This window comes from Hylobates moloch, unplaced genomic scaffold (assembly GCF_009828535.3).
Source record: "Hylobates moloch isolate HMO894 unplaced genomic scaffold, HMol_V3 SCAFFOLD_16, whole genome shotgun sequence".
NCBI classification, from domain to species: Eukaryota; Metazoa; Chordata; class Mammalia; order Primates; family Hylobatidae; genus Hylobates; species Hylobates moloch.
In genome coordinates, this window is record NW_026652291.1 from 33,715,218 (window position 1) to 33,741,874 (window position 26,657).

The 26,657-nt window shown below is 38.3% G+C and overlaps 1 protein-coding gene across 13 annotated transcripts in view; it reads right to left on the reverse strand.

Moving 5' to 3' along the window:
* Positions 1–26,657, reverse strand: part of SIPA1L1 (signal induced proliferation associated 1 like 1) — a 425,147-nt gene that overhangs the window by 90,859 nt on the left and 307,631 nt on the right. For all 13 annotated transcript variants that reach the window (XM_032180041.2, XM_032180040.2, XM_032180036.2 and 10 more), the window contains 2 exons: positions 26,394–26,582; positions 160–334 (listed from right to left, as the gene is read on the reverse strand). In XM_032180041.2, coding sequence (XP_032035932.1) covers positions 160–334; positions 26,394–26,582 — 364 coding nt within the window. The remainder of the gene's footprint in view (positions 1–159; positions 335–26,393; positions 26,583–26,657) is intronic.

Sequence of the window (26,657 nt, forward strand, 5' to 3'; positions counted from 1 at the left end):
TGTTCTGGTGCTACATCCTCCCTCTCTGGCTTTCTCTCCCCCATCACCAGCAGTTTTCTGCAATAAATGGCAATGTTGTTTTACGGATAACTTAGCAGATGCACAACAGCACAACAGGAGGAAAATAAGCCTAGTAGGAGGGTGTAAGTTATTTCTTACTTTTGGTATCAAGCTGTGCTCGATACTTCTCAAATCCTTTGAGCCGAACTCGCTCTCCCAATAGTTGAAGGAATTCTTCAAAGGCTGGGCCAGCTGACTCATTGTTGTACATCTCTTCTTCAGTGCTCTGTCCAGCTTTGCAGTACATGATGCCTACTTTCTGCTGGTAGTTCAGCTGTGAAGGCAGGTAATACAATGCATATAAATATAGGCAGATCCACTTTGTCCCACTCAAATGCTAAAAGGTCCTATAGGGCACATGCCCAGAAAATAGCTAACATCTTTCTTCTCTTGAAATCCTTCTGTGTTTTCCGTTTTTGATCCAAAAATAAAGTCGTACAAGTATCTATAAACTTCATGAATTGAGAAAAGGCCAGAAAAATACATGAAAATTTCCTGTATGTAAAGATCATGCATCATTAAACAGATCTGTTGGTACTATAGGAAATTTCTGTTAATCAATTACAAAGTACAAAATGAGGTTATTAAAAAATCCTGGTAACTAAAGGCAATTCTTTTTTTATGGTGTCCCCCTCTTTTAAAAGGGAGGTCTTTACAAATTTAAAAGCAGAGGTCTACTTTATAAAACATATTTTAAAATAAACTATTTTGCACTAAAAGGTCCACTAATATTTTTGCAGTATTTTTTGTAAAATTAGAAAAGACTTATCTCCCAATACCCTTTTCCCAATATATTAAATTATAAACCTTGCTTATATCTTTGTTACAGCACTACTATCATCAATACTGTACTTAGAGCAACTTCTCTTTCAGATAGTTCTCCAAAGGATGAGTGTCTGCAGAGAAACTTTAAAAGAGGCCTCATAATGGCAAATCAGCTCATGGCAAGTATTTCTTCCTCAAACGCAGTTAAAATGAAGGATTAAGAGATTTACATATAAAATTAATCAAAACATTTATTAATCATTGAAAAGTCCAGTCATTTTGCAAACAAATTTTAAGGTGTTACTGATCATTTAACAAGCAATGAGTTTTCAACATAAAAATGTATACTTTGGGCTGGGCACAGTAGCTAATGCCTGTAATTCCAGCACTTTGGGAGGCTGAGGGGGGCAGATCACTTGAACCTAGGAGTTCAAGACAAGCCTGGGCAACATGGCAAAACCCTGTCTCTACAAAATATACAAAAACTAGCCAGGTGTGGTGGTGCACACGTGTAGTCCCAGCTACTCGGGAGGCTGAGGTGGGAGGATCATTTGAGGCCGGGAGATTGATGCTGCAGTGAGTCATGACTGTACCACATACTCCAACCTGGGCAACAGAGCAAAACTGTCTCAAAAAAAAAAAAAAAAAATTGGACTTTGAATTCTCCAGTGACATCGGGACAATTCTTATCACTTAATCCTGTTTCCAGAGTGTCATTACAACCACCACATCAGTAAGGTTTTATCTAATAAAAGGGGGAAGGGAAAAGGTGAAATTTTAATAGCTAACATTTATTGAGTATCTACCATATGCCAAGCACTATGTGCAGGGTTTAACATACATTAAATTCTTACTCTCACAATAGCCCACAAGGCAAATATTACCCCTGTTTGACAGATGAGCAAAGAGATCAGAGAATGCAAGAGAGAGGAACTAGTACAGTAGGGAGAGACACAAGATCACAGTCAGTTCTGTGACTCAGCTCCATTAACTATCACCAGGACTCAACCAGGTTTGTCTTTTGACAACTGCTGCAACATATGTCTACAACTTCTTATTTGCAATTCTGAAGTTGAAAGGTAGAAACCAAATTTAGGCAAACACATTTGGCAGCAAAACTTGATATGGGGCTGACATTAGTACTTTTAATTTATTCATCTTTGTGTGAATATTCATATTTCCCCTGCATAATTGATTGTGGGGTACTGCCCCAGATCTCACTGGGAATATTACTATATGGGTCATACATTTTATTATCCCTCTAAAATCTGAAAATTCTTCAATTCTGAAACACAGCCAGTCCTGCCACTTTATATTAAGGGACTATGAACCTGAACTACCATTGTCAGCTTTCCAAATCAAATGGCTCAAATTGTGATAATGGAAAATGTCATAGGGGAAAAAACTAACAAACAAACAGAAAAACACCTTTGCTTGCTTTGTCTCCCTCCCCTGCACCCTGTTTAGCTGACAAGAAAGCTCAACAGCCTTTGCATTGTGCATAGACAGGAGAGTTCCTGGATATATATGTATTTTTTTGAGAGATGGAGTTTCACTTCGCTCTTGTTGACCAGGCGGGAATGCAGTGGCGCAATCTTGGCTCACTGCAACCTCCGCCTCTCGAGTTCAAGCGATTCTCCCTCTTCAGCCTACCAAGTAGCTGCGATTACAGGCATGCGCCACCAGGCCTGGCTAATTTTTGTATTTTTAGTAGAGATGGGGGTTCACCATGTTGCTCAGGCTGGTCTTGAACTCCTGACCTCGGGTGATCCACTTGCCTCGGCCTCCCAAAGTGCTGGGATTACAGGCATGAGCCACTGTGCCTAGCCTGGAATATTTTTAAAATAGCATACAATCTGACCTACTGCTACCTTGATTATGAACAGGCACACATTTGGGACTTAGTTCATTTTTGTATAGCACACATAAGAAAAAAAAATCAGGGTAAAACTTGCTGCACACTAATGACATTTAACCCCTTTCTTAGTTGGCCTGCTTCTAATGGTTGAATGTGGCTAATGCTTAGAGGGGAATGCTCCCACAGGTAAAGGTTTCATCTTGGCTTTAGAATTGAGCTAAGTACCCTATTAGGTTTCAACAAATAAAAAGGGAGAGATAGTCTCGATGTCTGTTACAAAAGAAGTCCTTAATACAGCCAGATTCCAGGGCTGAACATTACGTGACTCTCTCCCTCCAGGGAGAACAAAAAGATCAAGCAATCTGCAGACAGGAAGGGGCTTTAAGTTACATGCTGTCTGGCTATGCCTTCCAGAACAGCCTTCGCTTGCAACAGTGTAAAACAAAAGTAACCCTGACTAATGGAAAGCATTACAGTGACACTGAATTTGTGGGTGCCTATTTAAAACTTCTTAGATAGAGGCCTAAGATTTCATTGTGCAACACTCAAAAGGATTCATTTATTTAGATTTATTAAAAAAAAAAAAGCTTCCAGCAGAAAGAAGATAAGAAAACTTCCCCCAAAGTAGTGGACAAGCAGAATTCAAGGACAGGACAATGTATCTCTTTTGACTGAATTCTATACCCTATTGAGCTCCACCTGCTGACAGAACAAACTGGTTTTGCCAGTTGTGAAAGGAATGATCCTTTAAGAGGATTAGGAAATTCCTTACAATGCCAAATTTCCTCTGGTTTGAAACTGTGCCAAATATCACTTGCTGTATCCTCAAAGGTGATAATATGACTGTATCTTGATTTCTACTCCAATTAGATCAAAGGTAGGTAGCATTCTCTGAACTCAGGCTCCTAGAATCCTTAGCAGCCATGCTCCCGGATAGAACGAGATGTTGACAAGCAGAAGTTAAGTAAATGTAATCAGGAACATTCTAAGAGAAGGAGCTAATGTACATGGGGTTGTAAAGCCATGATGTGGGGATTTTGGATTGTTTTGAAGTTATATAAAACAGTATTTATTGTCTGAGAAAACACACAAACATGCTTATGTGGGCTTGTGGATCTACATATACAATACTTTAAGGTAATGATCAAAATAGAGTTATGATGACACCAGAAGCCCTCCTGGGAACAGGCTAGGTTTATCCACAGTTTAGCATTTTGCTTTGGATAACCTCTGGGTCATTTAGCAATGGTGCCATAATTCATGCCTGTAGATCAGCTGTTCATATGAAGCACTGAGGGAAGTGTTGGGCACTCAATAAATGTTTGAACATACAAAAGTGATGGTGGTCAGTCCAATGGGACAAAGGCTGTATTTGAGATGAAGGTCTTGAATCTCAACAAAGTAAAGGGGTCTTTCAACACTTACTAAAAGTGATGTGAGCTTCCACAGCTGGGAAACAACAGTACATAAATTTGCTCTTCCTCTCATAAAATAGGCACTTTAACACAGTTAAGAAACAGACACTGCAGGCTCACGCCTGTAATCCCAGCACTTTAGGAGGCTGAGGCGGGTGGATCATGAGGTCAGGAGATCGAGACCATCCTGGCTAACACGGTGAAACCCCGTCTCTACTAAAAATACAAAAAATTAGCCGGGCGTGGTGGCGGGTGCCTGTAGTCCCAGCTACTCGGGAGGCTGAGGCAGGAGAATGGTGTGAACCCGGGAGGCTGAGCTTGCAGTGAGCCGAGATCACGCCACTGCACTCCAGCCTGGGAGACAGAGCGAGACTCCATCTCAAAAAAAAAAAAAAAAGAAAGAAACAGGCAGTGCAATCTGACTTAAACAGCCATAACTTCCTGGAAAGATGGACGATAAAGTCACAGCCCTGTACCAGAAGAAAGAGATGTGAATAACCAAGTTCTCAGAGTCTTCTTCAGAAGTTTTGCATTTTACCTCATCTTCCCTGGTATCATGGCCAGAAAGCAGACACTGGGGTAGCACAAACCATGAGAACAACTCAATTCTTACATTCTTATGAAACCTCTACTATTACCTAACTAAATTTAGAAATTTAAAATAGTCACTATGAGGTATTTCATTGTGCAACAGTTCTTGAAGTGTGGACTGTGAACTCTTGAGCATCTCTGAGAACCTTCTTGGTGCGGAGTGATGGATCATGATGCCAAAACTATCTTCAAAACACTATTAAGAGTCAATCTGGTATTTTCCACGGACATATGCACTCATGGTGAGTCAAACTGCTGGCACTTTTGCATGAATCAGGTAGTGGCTCCAGACTATACCAGCACTCCTTGCACTCTTTTTCTCCGCTATACACTCACCCCTTCCCCAAATAAAAACCCAGTTAAGAATGTCCTTGATGAAGCAGTAAAATATTAACTTGTATTAAATCTAGACACTTGAGTATATGCTTTTTAATATTCCATGTGATGAAATGGAGCGTATATATAAAGCATCTGTTGCCTACTGAAGTGCTTTATGATAACTTTCTCAAGGAAAAGCACTTGTTCAACTGAGTTGCAAGATGAACTTGGTGTTTTTCATAGAAGACTGGCAGGCAGAGTAATTTCTCCTCAAACCCACCTACTTCCTAATCCCTAGATCCTGTGAATATGTAATGTTAATGGTAAAGGGGAGCTCAGATTACAGATGGACTTAAGATTGCCAATTAACAGATGGGGAGAGTAGCCTGGATTATCCAGATGGGCCCAATGACTGAAAGGTCCTTAAAAGTAGAAGAAGACAAAATAACCATCAGAAAAAGACAACGGAGACAAAAGAGGAAAGAAAATGGAGGCGAGGTCAAAGGGATGCAACACTGCTGGCTTTGGAGATGGAGGAAGGGCCATGAGCCAAGGCGCCCGGGCAGCCACTAGAAGTTGAAAAGGCCAAACACAGATTTACTCTTAGAGCCCCCGGAAAGGACACAGTTTGATTTTAGCCCAGTGACACCAATATTTAATTTCTAACTTACAGAACTGTAAAATAACAAATCTATGTTGTTTTAAGGCACTGAGTAGGAGTAATTTGTTATAGCAGCAATAAAAACCTAACTAAAATCACTATTTTCATACGAAAGAACAAACGAGACAAACTATAGTTATTATTCAGGCTTGTGTATTTGGGAGATATTGTCTTGAGAATGTTACTTCAGGAAAAACAACTGACAATATTTCCTGACATAATAGAATTTAAGCTCTAAAGCAAAATTTAAATTTTTGGAAACTTATACCTATCACCATGAGCCTAAGGGCTTCCCAACACTTACCTCTTTTTCTAATAAGATCAATGGAATATTTTCATTATTGTAAACTAAGCAAACACTTACAAAATCTCCATAAGAGAACCAATTTTTCCAAATGACTGCTGTATGAAATTACAAAATCATGCATGAGTAAAAGATTCATTCAAGGCCAGGCATGGTGGTTCATGCCTGTAATCCTAGCACTTTGGGAGGCCAAGGTGGGAGGATCACTTGAGGCCAGGAGTTCAAGACCAGCCAGAGCAACACAGTGAGACCCTGTCTCTGTAAAATTAAAAAATTAGGTGGGTATGGTGGCATGTGCTTGTAGTCCCAGGATTTGGAAGCTAAGGTGGGAGGATGACTTAAGCCCAAGAGGGCAAGACTATAGTGAGCCATGATTACATGATTGTGCCACTGCACTCCAGCCTGGGCAATAGAGTGCAACCCTGTCTCCAAAAAAAAAAAAAAAGAAAGGAAAAGAAAAAGGAAAAGAAAGATTCATTCAAAGTGCATGAAAGTCAATGAATTTTTAATTTAACAGAATGATTTCAGATTAACTCATGATTTCAGATTCCACATAGCTATTAACTTTTAAGAAACTACCATTTGTTGGCCGGGCATGGTGGCTCACGCCTGTAATCCCAGCACTTTGGGAGGCCGAGGTGTGCAAATCACAAGGTCAGGAGTTTGAGATCAGCCTGACCAACATGGTGAAACCCCGTCTCTACTAAAAATACAAAATTAACTGGGCGTGGTGGTGGGTGCCTATAATCCCAGCTACTCAGGAGGCTGAGGCATGAGAATCGCTTGAACCCGGGAGGCAGAGGTTGCAGTGAGCCAAGATCGCGCCACTGCATTCCAGCCTGGGCAACAGAGCGAGACTCCATTTCAAAAGAAAAACACACACACAAAAAAACTACCATTTGTTGAGTTTTGGTGTTATATCAAAGGGAAATATCCACAATTATCTGAAAAGGCCATATGAAAGTCCTTCTTTTTCCAAGTACATAAACTCTGTGAGGACAGATTTTCTTCATCTACTCCAACCAAAACAACATATTCCAACAGACTGACAGCAGATGCACATATGTGAGTCCAAGTGTCTTCTATTAAGCCAGACATTAAAGAGATCTGCAAAAATGATACTTTCTTCACACTAGTTTTTCATTTTAAAAACTTTTTTCACAAACATGTTACTTATATTAACATGTAACGTAATCATTTTATTTAAAAAAACATTTTAAAATTTGTTTTGATTGTAATGTGGTAAACACACAAAAAAAGTCTTATGAACAAAAGCTCTTTGGGATCTTTAACTTTTAAAAGGGTGAAGGGACTCTGAAATGTAAACATCTGAGAACTGTATTGCTATGCTTTCTTTTCAATTTCTCTAATGACTAAAAAAGTCATCTAACTTTTCCTATGTTGTTTATTTTGATAACCTTTCTTCTGAAAATCAAGATTTTTCCCTTTGGCTGCTGTTAGGATTTTCTCTTTATCACGGGTTTGAAACAATTTGATTATGATATGTGTTAGTGTCATTTTCTGCATGCTTCTTATTCTTGGGGCTCATTGAGTTTCTTGGGTCTGCTTGCATCATATGTGGAAAATCTGGAACTATCTCCTCAACTACTTTTTCAGGTAGTTCCTAACTCCTCTGGGGTCTCCAATTATATGAATATTAGGTCAGGTGAAGTTGTCTCACAGCACATTGATGTTGGGTTTTCTTTTCTTTTCTTTTTTTTTTTGCAATTATTTCTATTGCTATGTCATCAAGTTCACTAATCCTTTCTTTGACAATGTCTAATCTGCTGTTAATTCTATCCAGTGTACACTTCTCAACTCAGATATTGTAGCTTTCACATCTATAAATATAAAACTTTTCTTTTTCCAGATTTCTACTTAATGTTCAATCTTTCCTCCTGCTTCCTAAACATTAAAAGATATCAGAGCCATTTTTGTGGTTTTAATTGTTTAATTATTTTATCCCCTCCCCAACTATAGGTCATATGATCCTGCTTGTAGTTTTTAATTAAATGATTGACTGTTTGTCAGACATTATGAATATTACCTTGTTGGGTGCTGGATATTGTTGTATTCCTATAAAGTATTCCTGACTTTGTTCTGGATTCATAGTTAAATTACTTGGCAAGAGTTTGAGCCTTTTAGTTCTTGCTTTTGAACTCTTGGTTGTATAACAGCAGTGTTTAGTCTAAGGATAATTCTGCCCCACTATTGAGGCAAAAGTATTCTGAAGCTCTACTTAATGCCAAGTCAATTATGAAGTTTTCCAGTCCGGTTTGTAGGAGTTGAAACTATTCGCACCAGAGGTAGACTGTTTACGGCTCTCTCCTCCCTGATACTCTGTGCTCTGCGAATTCTAGCCTCCCTGGACTCACATCTCAATCTCAATCAGGGAGGCTTCTGGCCTTCAACTGGGTACCCCCTGCCTGTACTGTAGCCTGGAAACTCTTTTCAGGTAGAAAGCTGGTGCAATCTTAGGGTTCACCTCATTTGTTTCCCATCTCCCAGGCAATCAATGTCCTTCAATGCCTGATGTCCAACATTATAAAAACCATTGTTTCATTGTTTTGTCTAGTTTTTAAGTTGTTTCAGGTGGAAGGTTAAATGCAGTCCCTCTTACTTAATCTTAGCAAGAAGCAGAAATTTGCCTTCAGTTTTTAAATCAACTTTATTGATGTATGATTTCTGAAGAGTAAATGCAAATTATATTAAATATAATTTAATAACTTCTGACAAACCCCCAACACAATCAAAATACAGAACATTGCCATTACCCCAATAGCTCCTGGTTCCTCTTTGCAGTCCATCCCTGCATCATCTAACAGCTTCAGGCAACCACTGTCCTAATTTTGTGTTTTTTTACTATAAATTAGTTTTGCCTACATTTTAAAGAAATTTTTTGGTGTAAAATTCATTGTGAGGGTTACTCTTTCAGCACTTTAGAAATGTCTTCTGCCTTCTGCTTTTTTTGTTTGTTTGTTTTTGAGACGGAGTCTCGCTCTATTGCCCAGGCTGGAGTGCAGTGGCTCCATCTCAGCTCACTGCAAGCTCCGCCTCCCGGGTTCATGCCATTCTCCTGCCTCAGTCTCCAGAGTAGCTGGTATTACAGGGACCTGCCACCACACCTGGCTAATTTTTTTGTGTTTTTAGTAGAGACGGGGTTTCACTGTATTAGCCAGGATGGTCTCGATCTCCTGACCTCATGATCTGCCCGCCTCGGCCTCCCCAAGTGCTGGGATTACAGGCATAAGCCACCGCGCCTGGCCTCTACTTTTTCTTTAGGCTTTATAGCCCAGCAAATGTTTAACAGTCTTGTTGTTCTTTAAAGGTATTTTTCCATCTGGCTATTTTTAAATATTTTTCTCTTTTTCTTTTATTTTCAGCAATTTTTACTATGAGCCTACATTTCATTTTTTTTTTTAATTATCTTGTTTAGGGTGGACAGAACTCCTTGTTTTTATCTTAATGTTTGTCTTTCATCAGTTCTGGAAATCTCTACCAGCATTTCCTCAAATATTGCTTTTATTCCCAAATAATGCATAAATATTTCCTCTTCTTCTGGAAATTCAATCATATATATATTTTGCTGTTACCCACATGCCTTTCACATTTTTCTGTATTTTTCTATGTTTTCTTGTCTCCATTCTTTAGTTAAAATTTTTTGGGTAATCTGTCTTCATCAATTCTCTCTCTTCTACTATATCTAATATGTTCTTAAACATACCTACTTTTAAATGAGTCTAACTTTAGGGGTTTTTTAGTGTTAGAGTTTCAATATAGGCTGGGTGTGGTGGCTCATGCCTGTAATCCCAGCACTTTGGAAGGCCAAGGCAGGTGGATCACTTGAGGTCAGGAGTTCGAGACCAGCATGGCCAACACAGTGAAACTCTGTTTCTACTAAAAATACAAAAGTTAGCCAGGCGTAGGGACACACACTTGTAATCCCAGCTCTTTGAGAGGCTGAGGCACGAGAATCACTTAAACTCAGGAGGCGGAGGTTGCAGTGAGCCAAGATTGCACCACTGCACTCCAGCCTGGGCAATAGTGTGAGACTCCGTCTCAAAGACAAAGAAAAAAAATGAATTTCAATATAATTGTTTTACAGATTTGAGTTCTCTAGTAAGCCTTGAATTCAATTTGTAACCTCCAAAGCTCTGTAAAAGCTCTGACTTGATCAGATCACTGAAAGCTGTGATCTGTCTCCTAACTTTTTATCTGCTGCTTTATGCTAGATGGAAAAGCCCCAAGATTCTTAACCTATCGGCAAATGTCTAAGGTAAAAAGCACTGTAAGATATTGTTAATCTTGATAGACTACAATTTCTCAATTTTTTTTTTCTTTCTAGATCAAGCTCTTGGTGTCACATTTAAGAATTCTTAACCAAGCTGAAGGTCCCAAAGATTTTCTCCTATGTTTTTTTCAAAAAAATTTAATACTTGTAGATTTCAATCTATGATCCATTTGAATTAATTTTTGATGCTTAAAAGTCAAGGTTTAGGCTGGGGGCCTGGTGGCTCACACCTGTAATCCCAGAACTTTCGGAGGCTGAGGCGGGCAGATCACTTGAGATCAGGAGTTTGAGACCAGCTTGGCCAACATGGTGAGACCCCGTCTCTACTAAAAATACAAAAATTAGCCAGGTGTGGTGGTATGCACCTGTAATTCTAGCTACTCGGGAGACTGAGGCACGAGAATTGCTTGAATCTGGGAGGCGGAGGTTGCAGTGAGCCAAGATCATGCCACTGCACTCCAGCCTGGGCAACAGAGCAAGACTCAGTCTCAAAAAAACAAAAAAACAAAAAAACCCAAAAAGTCAAGGTTCATTATTTTGTTTATGGATGTCCAGTTGTCCCAGTACTGTTGGAAAAGCCTATCCTTCCTCCACTGAATTACTTTTACACCTATGCCAAAAATGAGCTAGATATATTTGTGTGGTGCTATTTCTGGTTTCTCTATTCTGTTCCACCGATCCATGTGTCTATCCTTCCAGCAATGCCACACAGTCTTGACTACTGGAGCTATATAACATGTCTTGAAATCAGATAGAATAATTTCTCCCACATTAATTCCTCTTTCTCAGATTGTTTTAGGTATTCTGGTTCCTTTGTTTTTTCATGTAAACTTTAGAATAATCTTGTCTATAACTACAAAAAAACCTTGCCGGAATTTTGATAAAAATTAAGAAGTTAAATTTTGTATCAATTTGGAGAACACTGACATGATTAATATATGTTAACTCTCTCAATTTGTGAATATAGTATGCCTCTCCATTTATTTAGGTCTTTGGTTTCTTAGAGACAGGACTTAGTCTGTCACCCAGGCTAGAGTGTATAGGATAATCATAGCTCATGGCAGCCTTGAAATCCTGGGCTCAAGCGATCCTCCTGCCTCAGCCTCCTCCTGAGTAGCTTGAGCTACAAATGCACACCACCATGCCTGGTTAAATTTTTAAATTTTTTTTTGTAGAAACAGGATCTCACTATGTTGCCCAGGCTGGCCTTGAACTATTGGATTCAAGCAATCCTCCTTCCTTGGCCTCTCAAAACGCTAGGATTACAGAAGTGAGCCATCATGCCCAACATCAGGGTTTTGATTCGTTCATCAGGGTTTTGTAGTTTTCAAAATACAAGTCCTATTCATGTTTTGTTAGATGCATGCCCAAGCTTTTGTTTATGTTTTTAGATGACATCTCACTGTGTTGCCTGGGCTTGTCTTGAACTCCTAGGTTCAAGTGGTCTTTCTGCTTCCTGATTATCTGGGATTATAGGCACAGGCTATCATGTTTGGCTCCAAGTTTTGTTTGTTTGTTTAGGGATTGCAAATGGTGTATTTTAATTTCAGTGTCCACATATTCACTGAAAGAAATCTAACTGATTTTTGTAAGTTGATGTTGAATCATACAAGCTTGCTAAACACATTTTGCAGTTCCAGGTTGTTTATCTATAGATTCCTTAGGGTTTTGCAAACAGACCAGCATGTCATCTGAAATAGGGAGTTTTATTTTTCCACTGCTGCATCTACATGCCTTTTCTTTTTCTTGCCTTACTGCACTGACTAGAACTTCTTGTACTATGTTGAATAGCAGTGTTAACAGCACATATCCTTCCCTTTCTCCAGTCTCTTACCATTAAGAATAATGCAAGCTATAGAAGTTTTGTAGATGTTCTTCATCAAGGTGAGAAAGTTCCTCTGTATTCCTAGTTTTTATCATAAATAAGTTCAAATTTTATCAAATGCTTTTCATGCACCAATTGATATTATCACGTGATTTTTCTTCTTTAGTCTGTTAGTACGATGGGCTACATTAATTGATTTTTCAATACTGAATCAGCCTTGCATCTCTAGAATAAATCCAACTAGGTTATGGTCTACAAAATTTTTTTCTACTTTATTATATTTGCTAATATTTTTTTCAAGGAATTTTACATGTACATTAATGAGGGATGTGGTCAGTAGTTTTCTTTTTTCCTACCTTTGTCTGGCTTTGGTATCATAAAGTTAAATTTAAAATGTTCCTTATCTTGTATTTTCTGGAAGCAATCGTGCAGAACTGGTGATAATTCTTTAAATGTTAGGTAGACTTCCCAGGAAAACCATCTGGCCCAGTAGATTTCATTTTTGGAGTTTTAAAATTGTGAATTCAATTTTTTTCAATAATCATAGGGCTATTCAAATATTCTATTTCAGTTAGCTGAGTTGTGACTGTTTTCTGAGGAGTTCTCTCATTTCATCTTGTCAAAATTATATGTATTCAGCTGTATACAGTATTTCTTTAATACACTGTTGCTACTGGGGGGGTTGGTGGTAATATCTCATTTCATTCCTGATAGAGTAGTACCCCCGTATTCATGAGGGATATGTTCCAAGACCTTCAGTGGATGCCTGAAACCATGGATAGTACTGAACCCTATATAACTATATACCATGTTTTTCCCTCTACCTAAAAATCTATGATAAAGTTCTTCTTATTATTTTTTTTTAAGAGTCTCACTCTGTCAACCAGGCTGGAGTACAGTGGCTTGACCATGGCTCACTGAAGCTTCCAACTTCTGGACTTAATAGATCCTCTTGTTTCAGCCTCTTGAGTAGGTGGAACCACAGACACGAGCCACCAAGCCTGGATAATGTTTTTTTAAATTTTTTGTAGAGACAGTGTCTCACTATGTTGCCCAGGCTAATCTTGACCTTCTGGCCTCAAATGTCCTCCCACCTCAGCCTCCTAAGTTGCTGAGATTATAGGTGTGAGTCACTGAGCCCAACTTGATAAAGTTTAATTTATAAATCAGACATAGTAAGAAATTAACAACTAGTTATAAAATAGAACGATTATGACAATAAAATGTAAGTTAAGTGAATGTACAATGTACTGTCTCTCTCAAAATATCTTATTGTATTGTACTCTCCTATTTTTAGACCACAGTTGACTGCAGAAAGCTAAACCATGAACACTGAGGGACTACCGTGTTGACAAGATTTGTATTGTCTGTTTTTCTTCGTCAGTATTGTTAGAGGATTTTCAATGTTATCATCTTTTCAAAGATCTAGCTTGTGTGTGTGTGTGTGTGTGTGTGTGTGTGTGTGTGTGTGTGTGTGTACGTGTGCACACACAGGATCTGGGTTTTATGAAAAAAAAAATTTAAAAATCCCAAAGATGTAGCTTTTTTTTTTTTTTTTTTTAAGATGGAGTCTCATTCTGTCACTCAGGCTGGAGTGCAGTGGCGCCATCTCAGCTCACTGCAACCTCTGCCTCCCAGGTTCAAGTAATTCTCCTGCCTCAGCCTCTTGAGTAGCTGAGATTACAGGCATGCACCACCATGCCTGGCTAATTTTTGTATTTTTAGTAGAGTCGTGGTTTCACCACGTTGGCCATGCTGGTCTCAAGTGATCCACCCACCTGATCGCAAGCGATCTGCCCACCTCGGCCTCCCAAAGTGTTGAGATTATAGGCGTGAGCCACCTCACCTGGCCAGATCTAGCTTTTTGTTTCATTAATTTCCTCTAATGTTTTTCTATTTTTAATTTCATTGATTTCTGATCTATACCATTTCCTTCTTTCTAGTTGCTTTGGATTTATTTTGCTCTTCTCTTTCTAGTCATATAAGGTTATGAGCTTAGATTACTGGTTTGAGATGTTTTGTCTTTTCTAACGCAGCATTTAGTACTGTTAATTTCCCCCTCAGCCTGCTTTAATTGTATCCCACAAAGTTTCATATGTTGTCTTTTCCTTTCCATTCAGTTTACATACATTTTTTCATTTCCCTTGAAGTGTTTTCTTTGACCCACTGGTTACTTAGAAATCTGTTTTTTAGTTTCCAAGTGCTTAGAGATTTTTCCATTATGTTCCTGTTATTTCTATTTTGATTCCACTTTGATTAGAAAACATACTTTTTGTTATTTCACTTCTTTTAAATTTGAGGATGTTTATTTCATGTGACAGGATGTCTATCTTGGCATACATTCCATGTGCAACTGAAAAGAACATGTATTCTGCTGTTGTGAGTAAAGTGCTTTATGTCAGTTAGATCCTATTGGTTGATGTTGTGAAGTTCTATGTCTTTGCTGATTTTCTGTCTAGTTTTCCTTTCCATTGTTGAAGGAGATATGTTAAAATCACCAACTGTAATTGTGTATTTACCTATTTCTCCTTTTAGTTTCATCAGTCTTTTCCCTTCACATTTACAGCTCTGTTTGATGCACATATATTTAGGATTGCTGTCTTCTTGGTGGATTGACCTCATCATTATGTAATGATCCTCTCTGTCTCTGTTAATTTTCTTTGCTCTGAAGTTTACTTTATCTGACATTATTAAGCCACTATAGCTTTCCTTTGATTCACGTTTGCATGGTCTTTTTCCATTCTTTCCTTTTGACTACTTATATTTAAAGTAACTCTATAGTTTATATAATTGGATAATGCTTTTTAAAATCCACTCTGCCAATCTCTGTCCTTTAATTGGTATATTTAGATCGTTTGCTTTTAATGAACTAATTTCTGCATTAGAGTTGAAGTCTGTCATTTTATCTTATCTTTCATTTATTTTATCTCGTCTTTCTGAGAATTACTTGAGTGCTCTTTAGAATTCCTTTCTGATTTATCTATAGGGCTTTTGAATGTATCTCTTAGAACTTAAGTGTTGTTAGTGATTACTCTATGTATTACTATATATATCTTTACCTATGTAGTTGATATCTACATGCACCAACATTTTACCAATTGAAGCGAAGTGTAGAAACTACCTCTCTTTAGTCTCTTTACTCTCCCCCATTTATAAAACACTTATATTTAAAAATTATTGTACATATGTTTGAAAAGCACATTTGACATTGTTACAGCATTTGCTTCATATGGCAAAATAATTTAGGAAACTCATTAAGTATTTACCCATATTTTTACTCTTTCCTTCTCTCTGAAGTTCCAAGATCCCTTTTTTTCTGTTTGTTTGTTTGTTTGTTTTGAGATGGAGTTTCGCTTTTGTTGCCCAGGCTGGAGTGCAATGGCGTGATCTCAGCTTACTGCAATGTCCACCTCCTGGGTTCAAGTGATTATCTTGCCTCAGACTCCCGAGTACCTGGGATTATAGGCACCCACTACCACATCTGGCTAATTTTTTGTATTTTTAGTAGAGACAGGGTTTCACCATGTTAGCCAGGCTGGTCTCGATCTCCTGACGTCAGGTGACCCACCTGCCTCGGCCTCTCAAAGTGCTGGGATTATAGGCGTGAGCCACCGTGCCCTCCCAAGATCCCTTCTTTTATCACTTCCTTTCTGTTTAGATAACTTAGCTACTCTTTTCTTTTTTTTTTTTTTTTGAGACGGAGTCTCGTTCTGTTGTCCAGGCTGGAGTGCAGTGGTGCAATCTCTGCTCACTGCAAGCTCCACCTCCCAAGTACCCGCCATTCTCCTGCCTCAGCCTCCTGAGTAGCTGGGACTACAGGTGCCTGCCACCACGCCTGGCGAATTTTTTGTATTTTTAGTAGAGACAGGGTTTCACCATGTTAGCCAGGATGGTCTCGATCTCCTGACCTCGTGATCCACCCTCCTCAGCCTCCCAAAGTGCTCGGATTACAGACGTGAGCCACTGCACCCAGCCAACTTAGCTACTTTTTAAGGGTAGGTTTCCTGGTAACAAGTTCTCTTGATTTTCCTTTATCTGAGAATATCTCAATTTCATTCCGGAAGGATATTCTCCCTGAACACAGAATTCTGGGTTGACAGTTCTTTTCTTCCATCTCCTGAAAAATTATCATGCCACTTCCTTTTGGCCTCCATGATTTCTGATGAAAAAACTGTGATTCAAATTGTTCTTCCCTTATAGGTGGGTTTTTTTTTTTTTTTTTTTTTTTTGAGATGGAGTTTTGTTCTTGTCACCCAGGCTGGAGTGCAGTGGCGCAATCTTGGCTCACTGCAACCTCTGTCTCCTGGGTTCAAGCAATTCTCCTGCCTCAGCCTCCCAAGTAGCTGGGATTACAGGTGCCCGCCACCATGCCCAGTTGATTTTTTGTATTTTTAGTAGACACAGGGTTTCGCCATGTTGGGCAGTCTGGTCTCAAACTCCCGACCTCAGGTGATCCACCTGCCTCTGCCTCCCAAAGTGCTGGGATTATAGGCATGAGCCACTGTGCCCAGCCGTTCTTCCCTTATAGGTAACATGTCATTTATCTTTTGCTTCTTTCAAGATTTCTTTTTTTTTTTTTTTGTATTTAGTGTTCAAAAATTTTACTGTGATGTGTCTTGCTGTGGACTTCTTTGGATTTATACTGTTTGGGATTTGCTCAGTTTCTGTCATGTGTGGGTTTTTACCTTTGACCAAATTTGGGAAATTTCTTACCAAATATTTCTTTGAATACTTTTTCAAGGCCTGTCATCTTTCTCCTCTTCCTCCAAGACACAATTGTTAAATATTTTATTATAGCCCCACAAACCGTGAAGCTCTGTTCATTTGTTTCCCCCAGTCTACTCTTTGTTGCCAGATTTGGTGATTTCTATTTGTTTTCTCTTCAAGTTCACTGATTTTTTCCTCTGTCCCTTCCATTTTGTCTCTGGGGACAGGGGCTTCTAGGGTGTCTAGCCAATTGAAGTACCTTACATTTCAGAATTTATAATTTTTGGTAGACTGCGGTCCACTAGCATCCTAAAAACCTATCTACTGAGTTTTACATTTTGGTTGTTCTATTTTTCAGTTCTAACATTTCCATTTGTTCCTTAATACATTCAATTTTTTGCTAAGACTTTCTATTTTTTCATTTTTAAAAATCATGCTTGTGGCCAGGTGCGGTGGCTCACGTCTGTAATCCCAGCACTTTGGGAGGCCTAGGCAGGAGGATCACGAGGTCAAGAGATCGAGACTATCCTAGCCAACATGGTGAAACCCCGTCTCTACTAAAAATACAAAAATTAGCTGGGCGTCTCTACTAAAAATACAAAAATACTAAAAATACAAACATTACTCCGGAGGCTGAGGTAAGAGAATCTCTTGAACCCGGGAGGCAGAGGTTGCAGTGAGCCAAAATCAAGCCACTGCACTGCAGCCTGGCGACACAGTGAGGCCCCATGTCCAAATAAAATAAAATAAAATAAAAATCATGCTTGTAATTACTCATTGAAACATTTTCATGATGGCTGTCAGAAAATCATTGTTAGATAATTCTAACAACCGTGTCATCTTAGTGTTGGCGTGTGTTGATCGAATTTTCCCTCAAGTTGAGATTTTCCCAGTTGTTGGTATAAGCAGTGATTTTAAATTCAATTTTGGACATTTTGGATATTAACTTATGAGACTCTGGATCTTATTTAAATCCTCTATTTAGCAGGCCTTCTTTATTACCATTCTGGTATGGAGGAAAGGACACTGCTAGGCGGGGTTGAACGTCAAGTTCCCTCCATGACACCTAAGGGAAAGCAACATCTCTGTATTGCTAGGCAGCGGCGACAATTCCAGCTCCCTGCTGAGTCTCTCCTGATACTGCCCTGGTTGGTTTCAGGCATGCATGATTACTACTCCCCATGTGGCTTTCACTGACACTTTGGTAAGAAGACCCCATTACTGCTGGGTGTGCAAAAATGTCCTGACTCTCCACCAGGCCTCTTCTGATGCCACACAGCGGGGAGCTGGAGGGGCGCTTCATTACCACTCCACAGTGATGAAAGTTCCATTTCCTCACTTAGCCTTCTCTAATAATGCCTCAGCAAGGATTAGGGAGGAGGGAAGGCTGTGAGTTTTTTGTTGTTGTTGTTAGCTTTTTTGTAGCGTGCAGGTGGAGTAGAGAGGTTTCTGTTTTAAAGTTTTCTAAGTTTGTTTTTTTTGGTCCTTTTGCTAAAAAGAACAGATGTTTGGGGGACATTCTGGCTGTGCCCATAGGCATTTCCAGTTTGCTGACTTCTTCAGCCCAAGACTGGGATATATGAGCAAAGAGAAAACCCAGGGACCTCACAGCTATGCCATTCCAGAGATCTCAAGGTCCCTAACCAGCCTGCTGCTTCTCTCCACCTTTCAGATTCATTTTATGTTTGTTTTATACATGTGTCCAAGGTTGTTGGCTGTACCTAGCAGGAAGAATGCAGAGAAATACATCTACTCCATCTTTCAGAATCCAGAGTCCAAACTTAGTTTTAAAAATATTTTGTTCAATTTTCCTGGTTATTCTCAATAGATGGGCTGGTCTGCAATAAGCAACTTTGCCGTTACTGAAAGTAAAGACCTTGGTCATTAAAACAAACAAAAAATAATTGTTGTAATTCACCTTATTTGCTTTGATTTGTTCTTCATATACATAACTCTCTTAACTACTTCCTGAAGATAAATTTCTATACTGTCCTCCAAAAAGAATGACAAAGAAACTGGAAAAATTCCTTGTTGAGAGCAAAAAATGCCAGTTAGAAAATGTATATCCTCACTGGGAATTACTAACAAAAATCCAACTGCTTTAAAAAAATGACATATGGATACTAAATAGTAAAGTTGTAAAAAGAAAAAATCTGACAGATGCTTTCAAAATTATTTACATATAAGTACACAGACATATTCTAACCTATTTTTATCTTTGGCATAATGTAAAGGAAATAATCCACACACACAATAATTTTATCTAATAATGTTATTGTGCAAAATTTCTCACAAAGATAAAAAGTTTCACATTGGGTATTAAGTTGATAATAAATGTACCTGACTTTTTTGACATTGAGATGAATTTCAATTCTACAGAAAAAAGTCTTCATTGCAGTACTGTTTGTAAGAGAAAAGGACTTAAATCTACACATAAATGCCCATCAATAGAGAAACTGATGAAATAAACTATGGCACAGCAGTACAACGAAATACTACGCAGTAGTAAAAATACTGGGAAACCTTTCTATGTACTGACGAAAAAATCTCAAAAATATATTCCTAAATGAAAAAAGCAATTGTCTACAGTCTGTTATATTTTGGGTGAGAAAGGGGTGAAATGCACGGAATACTATGCAGCCATAAAAAAGGATGAGTTCATGTCCTTTTCAGGGACATGGATGAAGCTGGAAACCATAATTCTCAGCAAACTATCACAAGGACAGAAAACCAAACACTGCATGTTCTCACTCATAGATGGGAAATGAACAATGAGAACACATGGACACAAAGCGGGGAACATCACACATGGGCCTGCCAGGGGCTGGGGGGCTGGGTGAGGGATAGCATTGGGAGAAATGCCTAGTGTAAATGATAACTTGATAGGTGCAGCAAACCAACATGGCACATGTATACCTATGTAACAAACCTTCACGTTGTGCACATGTACCCTAGAACTTAAAGTGTATATATATATATAGATGTATATATATGTATATATATGAAAGGGGTGAAATAAAGCTGCACATGCGTATTTGGTGGTATCTGCATAATGAAACAGAAATACAGAAACTAATAAGGTGATTAACTACGAGGCAGGGGAGAAAAGGGTCATGGGAACAGGTAGAAATGGAACCCCTGAATGTAAACATAGCCATACTGCTTTGATTTTGGGACCATTTGAAACTATTGCCTACTTCAGATAAATCCTATAGGAAAGAAATTAGTTTAACTGTTTATTTTAAAGCTGAATTTAAAACACAATCCACAATTCAAAATCCAGAAGACTGAAATGTTTGCCACCAGTTCCTGCATCTTTCTGAATCGTGATCCAAGTCCTCACATGTGATCTGAGTCTTGCTGTGTTCTCTCACTGCAAACTGCAGTCCTACCATAGCCACATGTCTTCCAAATGCTAATGCTATCAGTCCCATTAATCACAAAATCTTCTCACTGGAAGGGACTCTATCCTGTCATCCAATCCGGCCTCAGCCAGGCAAAAGAACAGCGATAGGCCAGCACAGGGTGATCACCACTTGTGAACACACAAGACAAAGCTACAGATGCCACTGATTTCTTCCCCTGACTAGATGGCCATGGTGGATGTCTCCTTCCTGAAAAAGTACACACGGATCCACCAGTTGTCTGGAATCAATTTGGTAGCCATCTAAACTCTAAACATGCATTAGCTAATATCATAATCTAAGTGACGATGAAAATTCTAGGGATGGTAATTGTTCTGCCAAAGCTTCAATTAGAGAAAATCAGTTTTGGAAAAAATATTTCCCCTATGGGTCATTTTTCAAAACTAGCTGCCTGAATCAAACAGAAAATGGCTAGTCAAACTCATTTATCCTCACAATAAAATAATGCAGCAAGGCAATGAATAGGCAAAGTCAGCAGAGAATTTCATTCACGTCCTTAATCAAAGGGTCAGTGCTACTCATTACCACATAAACATCGCTCATTTCCTTACATCCATTCTTGAGATATTTATTGCAGAGTTAAATTAAATATGATCACTTTCTCCCTTACTCTAACTTCAATAACCTGAAGGATAACTTCTTAAAATTTGAGAACTCAATAAATACTTTCACTTCACTGCATTTTTAATAATCTAGAAAAACAGCGAAGATTCATTTAGGCAAAGTCACTACCGTGTACATGAAACCTGACATTTCCTAATGAAAACAGAACTACCAATTTTCTCTACTGCAAACTAGCAACTGTACTTTAAATATTTATAAACCAGACCCATTCCAATTTTATTTGGGTTTAACATATTACACTGAATACCGGGCACTGAAGTCTGCAGCAATATAATTCCAGTTTCTTCTTCCATTCACGGGGAGGGAAAAGAGGACAGGGTGGCTGATGTACTGGTTAAGAATGCAGGCTCTGGAGTCTGAGTGCCTGGATTCAAGACCAGCCTGCATAGACTCTAATTGTGACTGGTCTTTGTGTCTCAGTGCTCTTAGCTATAAAATAATAGGAACAATAATAGTATCAAAGCATTCTGAGGATTAATTAAAATAATTCATGGAAACTATTTCACACAGTGCCTGGCCTAGTCACTGTCAATAAAAATTATCTACTTTTGGCCAGGAGCAGTGGCTCACGCCTGTAATCCCAGCACTGTGGGAGGCCGAGGCGGGTGGATCACAAGGTCAGGAGATTGAGATTATCCTGGCTAACACGGTGGAACCCCCGTCTCTACTAAAAATACAAAAAATTAGCCGGGCGTGGTGGCGGGCACCTGTAGTCCCAGCTACTTGGGAGGCTGAGGCAGGAGAAGGCGTGAACCTGGGAGGTGGAGCTTGCAGTGAGCCGAGATCGCGCCACTGCACTCCAGCCTGGGCGACAGAGTGAGACTCTGTCTCAAAAAAAAAATCATCTACTTTTATTACTCCCTTACATGTGCCTCACACTCCTGCTAAGTGGGATTCCTTGCTGCCCCATGAATGCACTGTGTACTTCTGTCCTTCCGAGTCTCGTTCTTATTGTTCTGAGTATGGACCACCCAACTGCTTATTCCCTGGCCTGATGAAATCTTCTTCCCCTCCAAGGCCCACCTCATTCTGATCCAGTTAACCATTATGACTTGTCCCCACTGGCTTGTACCTCCATGCTCTTTGTTTGCAATTCTCTTATTAGATTTATTATATTAACCCTGACATCCATTACAGTAATTTATGACCCTGTCTCCTTCATGGATAAGGACTATGTCTTACTAGCCTATTTTGTTCTCTACAGTATTTAACAACCTGCAGAATCATACTTAAAAAGCATTTACTGGATTTGAAACAGTCCTGCTTACTTATGAAAGTGAGCATAATATATCAACTACAACAGAAGCTCTCTCATAGGATATATATAAAGATTAAATGAGATAATGCATGTAAAGGGCTACTAACAAGTTATTATCTTATTATTAACAGCTCCTATTTCTTCAACGTTTTATCACATGCTCAGCACTGTACTAAGTGCTTTACATGTGGGAACGCTTTAAACCAGGGCTTGACATAATCATCTTTCATTCCCCTTGCACAGAGTAGATGAAATATAGGTATTTTTAAATGACTATTGAAGAAAAATGGCTCTGATATGGCAAATTTAAAAGTATCTGAATTTTCTACATTATTTAAAAGCTGACTTGATTAAATAATAAAATTCCTAATACTTCACAGTATCGTTTTTAAAATTATTTATTTTTTTAGAGACGGGGATCTCATTATGTTGCCCAGGCTGGTCTCGAACTCCTGGGCTCAAGCAATCCTCCTGCCTCAGCTTCCCAAAGTGCTGGGATTACAGGTGTGAATCACATCACCCAGCCTACAGCATAGTTTTAAGCATCAGAATATTCCAATATTCTACACTGAATTCCTAGTTAGAAATTAAAAAAATAAAGATAACAGATTTTAAAAAAAGAAATTAAAAAGAAAGTAATTCGAGATATGTAAATGGGATCTCGGAAATCTTAAAATTGAAGAGCAGTATTATGCAAATTTATATCCAGTGCTCAGGACTATTAAGGGATGACACGTAAAAAAAAAAAAACAAAAACAAAAACAAAAAAACAGCTCTGGGAACTTCTGTATGCCTTAATCCCCTCGACTGTAAAATAGGCCAATAGCTGGAATCTATGGCACAGGGTTGCTGTGAGGATTAAGTCAGATTATGCCAGTAAAGTGATTAGAAAATAGTAAAATGAAACATGTATTTATTTCATTTGTTTTTATCATGAGATGCCCCCAACTGTACTGTAAGTGAAGATCAAGGTGCCTGACAGTAAGAACACAAATTTTCTAAAGCATCAAATGTTGTAAATTCTTATCAGTGTGAAAATATTAGGAGGTTAGTTTTGTCTTCTCATTGCCATTTTAACAACTGACATGGGCATCAGTAAGTAGTGAAAGGCAGGCGTGGTGGCTCACATCTGTAATTCCAGCACTTTGGGAGGCCGAGGAGGGTGGATCACCTGAGGTCAAGGAGTTTGAGACTACCCTGGCCAACATGGTGAAACCCCATCTCTACTAAAAATGCAAAAATTAGCCGGAGTGGTGGTGCACACCAATAATCCCAGCTGAGGTGGGAGAACTGCTTGAGCCCGGGAGGCAGAGGCTGCAGTGAGCCAAGATTGCACCACTGCACTCCAGCCTGGGTAACAGAGACTCCGTCTCAAAAAAAAAAAAAAAAAAGGAGTGAAAGTCCCAGAAAGGCATCAGGATGGAGAATGTAAAAGCTTGGATAAGCTACAAAGAATTAGTTCATTTTCTAAAATAAGTTTCTTCAGGAATTGAAATGCATACTTCAGCTCCCACATATATATCATTGTAAAGTTAAATAAAAAAACAAATTATTAGATTTTTGTGCAGTGCTTTCTTTTATATTTAATAGATAAAATTTTAATTTGTTTTTCTGTTCACTTTAGCTTTTGATAGTGGTAAAATGAGGAATTAAAGCACCAAAGATTTGAAAGGCAAAATGCCACAATATAGGAAACAAATTGTGTCTTCTTTTACAAAGCATAGTTATGTAAGACAGTTAATAAAAACACAAAATATATTAAAAGAATCATTTAAACCCAATGTAAAAAGAGATTTAAAGCTCCTTCTGATGAGTCCAGTTTCCCTGTATCACACTATCAATCTCTTTAAATATAAAGACACACAAAGCTGGAAATTTTAAAATATGACGACACAGATGGAAACTAAAAATGCTTTGCAATGATTCATATGCATAATCCACTGCACTTATAAGCATTTCCTTTTTAAAGTCTGTATTTGTAAAGACACCAAAATAATCAGTTTCTCAAAATAATTCCAAGGCATTAATGAGATTTCCTACCAAAAAAATTACTCCCAAGACTAAAAGCCTAAGTATGCATGTCGTCTGCTACAATCCAGGCTTTGAATGCTGTATGTATAGAGATAAAAAAAGACAGAGGCTAACCCCCAGTGCTCTTTAGTCCAGACACGGAGCTGTTCATACAGAATAGCATGCTTTGAACCTCTAAATTCCACTGTCTAGTAAAAAACTACTGTCTAATAGTAATACTCCTGTTGAACGGGATGACATATTTAAGGCACTTACTTTCAAAGTAAAATTGAAGAGACTGACTGATTGCCAAATTTTAATTTTGCCTAGTAAAGATATTAAAGAAAACAACTATCATATAATTAATAATTTATGAAGGAAGGGACATTTTAATGCTTCCAAGAATAGGAAGGTCATAATTTCAAAATAATGGCCAGTTTTGTGAATTAAATAAACTTTGAGTTCAACTCTTTATAGTGTTCTTATCTTTCCCATGTGGATAGGACTATAAAATATTTATCACAGATCAGCACCGTCTGTGATCCAGCACTTGGCATCACTAACAGAGGACATAAAATGTGTCAGAAATCCCCATAATATCTACAACTAGAGTATCCATTTTTTATTTAATATAGTTAAAACAAAAGAAAATGGCAATAAATATCTCCTTTACATAAAATAATCTGTTTTAATAGAAATTTCAAATGTTAAGTATATGACTATATTATCAATGTCTAAATGTTTTTATTCTCCTTGATAAACACAGTAGTAGAAATGACCAAATCAATAAAGTTGGACCTAAACATCATTTTTCTACTCCTTTGTTAGAATAAATGTTCAGAATATTTACTGGAAAACAGCCTCCAAAATAGTTAAGTTTATATGTCAGCAGTCTTTTGAAGAATTCAAAGGGCAACAAATTTTCACATTATGAACATGGATACTCACAGCATTCTTTAGATATATGTGTCAAATAGATATTAGCTGTGCATTATGAAAAGTGAAATGGATAGAAAAAGGCAAAGATTAGAAAAGAGACACCTGGCCAGGCGCAGTGGCGCATGCCTGTAATCCCAGCTACCCGAGAGGCTGAGGCAACAGAATCACTTGAACCTGGGAGGCAGAGGTTGCAGTGAGCTGAGATTGCGCCACCGCACTCCGCCTGGGTGACAGTGAAACTCTGTCTCCAGAAAAAAAAAAAAAGAAAAAAGAAAAGAGAATAGAGAAAAGAGACATCTAACCACTGCTTCATTATATATTCTCAGTGGCTGAATTAGAATAATAAATATACCTTAAAACTGATTTTTTGGACTTCTATTCATTTTAATAAAATTTGAATTTTTGATTAAGGAAATCCTATCTAAATTTGTTCACAAAATGACATTCAATAGCTGCACCCTTCTGTGAAAAATGAACATAATGGGGAAAAAAAGAAATAAATAAACTATCTGAACCAATTTTATTTTTGGAGTAATTTTTAAATGTAATGTTAAAACTACTACCACCCACTACTAGGATGCAATATGGCTAAAATGCTAAAAGAAAGAATTAAAGTAAGAGTATATAAATATATTATCTATAAAATTAGCCCATATGCTCAAATTACTCTAAGCAGAATGTGAAATTTTACATTTTTATATTTAAAAATCTTGGCTAGAATATATCTTTGGTGGTACTAATAGACTTTGAAACTCTAAGCTTTTAAGAACAGCGCGGTGAAGTGGCACAGACTTTGAGGCAGACTATGTTTGCACCTTGGTTCCAAAACTTACTAACTGTGTGAAATTGGATTTATTACTTAATCTCTCTGTGCCTCAGAGTCCTTATCTCTAAAATGTGAATAATAATAGCATCTTTCTCACAGGGTAAGGAGATTAAATGAGATAACATATTTAAGGCACTTAGAAAAGGGGCTTGCAAATATGCTCATTATTATTAATTATTGTTATTACAGTATTGTTATTAACACATTATTATGATTACTGCTATTATTTATTCTCGGACACTCAAAAAACTTTCCGTACATATGGAAGATTATCAAAAGAATTTAACGTAGTTTAAAGTGCCTTATTTATAAATTCTGACATACAGAATTTCATCAGATGAGAAATGTTCAGAGTTCAGAGTTAAGAAAAAACAAAATGAGTAATTGCAAAGAGAGTGTCTTTCACAATAAAAAGTATCAGTTATCTTCAACAAAACAAGAAACATTAAGGTCTGTATTCTGGAAGCCTAGCAGTAAACCTGAGCAAGAATGCTCTCCTCAGAAAGGCAAACTCACCCCTTGTTCATCCAGTTTCATGAGCTGCTCTGTGACCTTGGGCGTGTTGAAGGCCAACCGCAGGCACTGGACATTGAGCTCAGGAACCACATGCTCCAGCACTTCTTTGAGAGGCAGGCCTCTGGCCGTCGAGTGCTTGGCTGTCGACGGAATGGCGTCCTCCAGGACTGAACCTCTCAGTGTCATGAGCTGCAAGCAAGAGAGACAGGTGCTGTGGTGAGGCTTCTGGGATGTGAGATGCCTGAACACATGTACATGCACTGC